At 39.0% G+C, this 5,974-nt stretch overlaps 1 protein-coding gene across 1 annotated transcript; it reads left to right on the top strand.

Moving 5' to 3' along the window:
• Nucleotides 1-4,084: 4,084 nt before the first annotated feature.
• Nucleotides 4,085-5,038, top strand: LOC118587438 (olfactory receptor 7G2-like). The gene has a single exon (XM_036193399.1). The coding sequence runs from the start codon at nt 4,100-4,102 to the stop codon at nt 5,036-5,038; it is 939 nt and encodes a 312-aa protein (XP_036049292.1). The 5' UTR covers nt 4,085-4,099.
• Nucleotides 5,039-5,974: the final 936 nt, after the last annotated feature.

Raw genomic sequence — 5,974 nt, 5'->3', positions numbered from 1 at the left:
GCCAGTCTACTATTGAGAGAGGTGAGCTTAGTTATTCTTCAAGAATAACTGTTTCATCTGCTGTTCCATTGCATATCAGAAGCCATTGGCCCACTCCCTGTTCAGCTGCCTTTGAAGAAAAGGGCACGGTACCTTTTACAGATTGCAAAGGTCACTCACTTCAGGGATGGTGCCATATTGTCCTGGCTTCAGAAGATGCCTTTTGTTAAAGCCACAACCACACTTGTTTTGGCAAGAATTGGTAGTCCTTGGTTTCATGTCCTGTCTGTCCTGTTTGTCAGCAGTTGATTCGAGGATATTTTGTTGTCCAGTGGCTGACTTTTGCCACAATGAAAGTTAGCTCCATATGCAGTTTCTTCAGTTTCCACCTAAAACCTGAGAAAAAAGATTCTAAGACGGAGCTAAAAACAGCTTCCTAGTTGTCTCTCTCAAGTTAGCGGCAGCCTGCCGGTTTGAACTACTATGGCAGGTTCCTGGCGTGTGCGTCTGACCTGCAGTGTGGCAGGAGTGAGGAATCTACAAGTGGTACTTTACTCTGCTGCGTGTTGGATTTAGCCTTTGCTAGTTTAAAAAAAAAAAAGTTTCTGGGCTATGCACTGCTTTGATAGAACTGCTTCTGATAGTTGCTGGTACACATGGCTCCAGACCCAGAGCTGGCGGTAAACTGTACCAGCGCCATGTTGGGAAGCTGAGGTGGGCGGAGCCAACAGCCACAGTGGTGTTTCAGTCTTACAAAGATGGATATTACACAGAGAATCTGGTTTGTCTTGTCTTTGGGATTTTTAACCACAGAAAAAGATTTGATCATAAAAGCTGTTGAGTTAAACAAATATGTAAATTTTAAAGGTACCTTGACTTCAAAATTTGGATATAAGGATATGTTGCTTTGGAAAGGAGTCTCTGCTTTTGTTTCCACAGAAAGCCAGAGGCTGTGGATTTGTTCCAGATTAGGATACATCAGGTTTGATCAGCCAAGACCACCAGAAAGGTCTCCGATGACACCATGGCCCAGATGATCTGACATCCAGAATGGTTTCAAGGCAACTGGCTCAGAGGTTCACCTTAATGGACTACTCTATAATCCTAAAATTTTCTTTGTGTTCCCATAAGATACAGCATCCCCCTCCAGCAGGAAGTAGTAAAAGAAACTATGCCCAAATTCCCAAAATTATCAAGCTGGCTTTGGAAATGGAATTGGCTCACTCCTTCTCTAAACCCAGACATATTGCTAAAAGAAAAGGTTAAGAGATTCTTGTGTCCCAAATCAGAAGAGCCCTCTAGTGTGGGACAGAGAAAAACCAATATTTTTCTTTAAAGCAGGTTGATTATAAATGAGATCTCTTTCTAAGGAAGAAAGGGGGATATGATATAGATATAATAGGATGAAAGCTTAGATTAGGGAACTTACTTCTAAAGAACAACAACTTGTTTAAAATGTTTTACATTGGTATAGATTTTAGTCTATTGATACAAACTTAAAGTTAATTTTGTTATATTGTGTATATATTTCTACTCATGTTTAATGTATTATGTTCATATAGCTCATTTTAAATTGTAATGGATAATTAAAAATAGATTAATAATTAGTCATCTATGATAATCATACTTGTAGCCATGTTAGTTAAGTCTTCTAGGTATTCATAGACATATTTCAGATAGATAGGTAATCTTCAAATACTTCAAAGACCTACAGAATATGGCATTTAAAATACTTTTAAAATTTAGACTTTCTGGACAGTGAGACATGTCTGCTCCTGGCAGCACCGATTTACTTCAGAGAGGAGGATGGGCATTGAAGACACTTCATATGGAGTTTATCTTCACCTTGGCAAAAATAGCCATTTGGGCAAGAAACTGTTCTTGCCTGGACTGCTCGATCAACTGGATATGTAGGACCCATAGAAAGGTGACCACTGAACTTTGCTTGACAAAATGGTCCTTCAGGTTCCTGCTTCGCAGAGGAAACTGCCAGACATTCTACAGGACACTGAGAGAAGTGACCAAGAGACTCTAGCCCTGTGGGCTGAAGACAAATGCCCCAACTTTACAAAGGAACTTTAGGTGACTGTTCAGGCTGCCAGCTGTCTCTGTCTACCCTGCGACTCCTGAAAGTTGCTTGCATCCTTCTCCTGGTTCTCAGGTAATATTATATCCTTCTGAGGTCTTTGATGTGGTTGAAGAATAGATAGTTATAATTTCCTCAGTTATGATAAAAGATAAGTTAGATATAAAACCTTAGACTCACAAATATAAGATAGATAGGATATCCTCTTTAATATTGTACCTGTAATTCTTGCTTGATAATTGTTTTGTTATATGTAATTTTACTATGTAAAAGTTAAAACTGTCCTTAAAAAAAAAAAAAAAAAGAAAAGGGGAAGTGCTGTGGATATCGTTCTGTGTAAATAAAGTTCTGATTGGCCAGTGGCCAGGCAGGAAGTATAGGCAGGACAAGAGAGAAGAGAATTCTGGGAAGTAGAGGCTAGGGAGAGACACCGCCTACTGCCGCCATGAGAAGCAACATGTAAAGACACTGGTAAGCCACAAGCCATGTGGCAAAGTATAGATAAGCAGAAAAGTATAGATAAGCAAAAATGGGTTAATTTAAGATAGAAAAAGTAGATAACAAGAAGCCTGCCACAGCCATACAGTTTGTAAACAATGTAAGTTTCTGTGTGCTTTCTTGGTTGGGTCTGAGCGATTGTGGGACTGGCGGGTAAGAGAGATTTGTCCTGACTGGGCCAGGCAGGAAAACTCTAGCTACAGAATTCAAGAAATTAGATAGCAAAATATCAAACAACCCAATTTAAAAATGAGGTACAGAGCTAAACAGAGAATTCTCAATAGAAGAATCTCAAATGGCTGAAAGACATTTAAGGAACTATTCAGCATCCATAGTCATCAGGGAAATGCAAATCAAAACAACCTGAGAAACCATCTTACACCTGTCACAATGGCTAAGATCAAATCACTGACAACAGCTTATGTTGGAGAGGATGTGGAGCAACGGGAAAACTGGGAATCACTCTTCCTCAGGACCCAGCTATACTCATCTTGGGCATATACCTAAAGAATGTTCAATCATACCACAAGGACACATGTTCAACTATGTTCATATCAGGATTATTTGTAATACCCAGAACCTGGAAACAACCTAGATGTCCCTCAACTAAAGAATGGATTAAAAAAATATGGTAATATACACAATGGAGTACTACTCAGCAGTGAAAAAATAATAACATCATGAAATTTGCAGGCAAGTGGATGGAACTAGAAAATATCATCCTGAGTGAGGCAACCCAGACTCAGAAGGACAAACATGGTATGTACACACTCATAAGTGGTTACTAGATGTAAAGCAAAGGATAACAAGATTATATTTTTATAATATCACATATTTTATAATATCACAATATATAATAACATATATATGTGTTAGAGTCATACATGTTGGATATGCCTCAAAATGCACAATTATGTCAGGCTGATGGTATGAGGCAAACATATAGAAAGATGTAAGTTTGGAAATTAATAGAAAAAATTATATTGTATATGCTAAAAGCCTGTGACATGGAAGGAAGTGGAAATGAGGCATTTGAATACTGGAAGGAAGGATCTTGGAGTCATAAAGTGTATAACATGAACTCTACTCTCATACAGTCTCTGAGGATGTGCACTCATGGGGTTAAAATGAAAAAACAAAAACCACAAGTGCCAGTCTAATGAAGAGCTTTGATTAAATCTCCTAGGGCCGTGCATGCTTCTAGGGGGCAGTCTGTGATGATCTTTCTCAAAAAGTCTGAAGTGGTGATTCTTCATGACCAGGACCTTGTACCTAAAGTTGATTTTTATTTCCCAAGGACACACACACCCAGAGACTTCTGAAGCTGGATTACAGGTAGACTGCTAGCAACCTGGTGTTTATGTGGATTTTTGGGGGGCCTGAACTCTGGGATGGATGCTTGTGCAGACAGTGCTTTAACCACTGAACCATAACTCCAAACTTCAGGGGTAGTATTGTAGCAACATTTTACATGTGGCTGCTGCTTCTGATCCAAACTTTTCACCTATTGCGATCTCCATCAGATTCGTTAACAACATGGAAAAGAGAAACCAAACAGCTTTTCCAGGATTCCTTCTTCTGGGATTGACAGATGACCCAGAACTGCAGCCTGTCCTTGCCAGCTTGTTCTTTTCCATGTACCTGGTCACCATCCTGGGAAACCTGCTCATCATCTTGATTGCAGGGTCAGACTCCCATCTGCACACCCCTATGTACTTATTTCTCTCCAACCTGTCCTTAAATGACATCTGTTTAAGCACAAGCACAATCCCAAAGATGCTGCTGAACATAGAAGAAAACAGTCAGAACATCACATACAGAGGCTGCCTCACTCAAATGAGCTTTGTTTTAATTTTTGGTGGCATGGAAAACTGTCTTCTTGCAGTAATGGCTTATGACCGTTATATGGCTATTTGTCACCCTTTGAGGTACACAGTCATCATGGAACCCTGGTTCTGTGTCCTGCTGATTTTATTGTCCCTGCTCATTAGTGTTGTAGATTCTTTGATGCACAGCCTGATGGTGCTACGATTGTCATTCTGCTCATACCTGGAAATACCAAGCTTCTTCTGCGAACTTCCCCAGATCCTCAAATTGGCCTGTTCTGATACTCTCATTGATAACATCCTGATCTATCTTTCATCCTGCATATTTGTTGGTGTTCCTCTCTCTGGAATAATTTTTTCTTATGTTCACATCGTGTCCTCTGTTCTGAGAATGCCATCATCAGAAGGAAAGTACAAAGCCTTTTCCACCTGTGGGTCTCACCTGTTGGTAGTGTCCTTGTTCTATGGGACAGGATTTGGGGTATATATTGCATCTGTTATTATGAACTCATCCAGGAAGACTGCAGTGGCTTCTGTAATGTATTCTGTTGTCCCTCAAATGCTGAACCCCTTTATCTACAGCCTAAGGAACAGGGAAGTGAAAGAAGCCTTGAGGAAATTCTTCAATAGGATAGCTTTTTTTCTATGATGTTTCATTTATTTGGACATCAATTTCTAGAGTAAACTGACATGATTTCTAGTGCATCAGAATACCCACTCTCTCCATAGTACATATTTCTAGTACTACAACATAAGCACTATGTTTTAATTGTGTCAAAACTTCACAATTATGTCATTTTCTGTGCCTCAATGACGAGATCCCAGGTTTTGGTATGTAGTTTGTATTCCTGGCTTCCCCAGAAGCAGAATCTGAACCAGAAATTGTTTATGAAATTTTGTTGTAGTGTAGTCTCACCCTTGGAGGTATAGGAGAGGGACTAGTTATGAAAATACTTAAGCAATATTAGGGTATGATTTAAGAGTGGACAATAGTTTCTACCCAAGTGTATAGCTGGGTCCATGAAAGTTGCATCTAAGTGTTAGTCCTAGCTAAAAAAAGAAATGGACACTCATTTCCTGTTAAACTGTTACTATGACCTGTTAGTCATAGTTCATGTGCCTATGAAGTAAATATTACACAGCATATTCAATATTATTATATATGGAATTGGCATATTTGTATAATACTAGTTGTTTGGGATAATTTTGAGAAAGTTATCACTCACCAGTGATGGTATCTTCAGACCTGACAGCACAAAGGTCCTAATATTAATGCCATACAATAATGAATAGAGTTGTTTTTCATTGTAAGTATTTTCATGGAGAAAATATGTTTGAAGAAATTGGGGCTTCTGTTGGCCCTTCATAAAACTCTTTTTATTCCAGATACAGGGAATAGGATACAAATACAAAGGCAGTTTCTGGACAAGGTAGAAGAGACAGAAAACTAAGTATCCTTCTTTGGGCCTATTAAATAACTTCACTATATATCAACTAGACTGAATACCTTTATTGCTAGTCCTGAAAATATGACCAGATTCCAAGTCAGTGAGATGGTGAAGTTGGTAAAGGTGTTTACAGCTAT

This window comes from Onychomys torridus, chromosome 7 (assembly GCF_903995425.1).
Source record: "Onychomys torridus chromosome 7, mOncTor1.1, whole genome shotgun sequence".
Taxonomy (NCBI): domain Eukaryota; kingdom Metazoa; phylum Chordata; class Mammalia; order Rodentia; family Cricetidae; genus Onychomys; species Onychomys torridus.
Note: the sequence above shows the minus strand (reverse complement) of the source record. Positions and strands in the feature narration are given on the sequence as shown.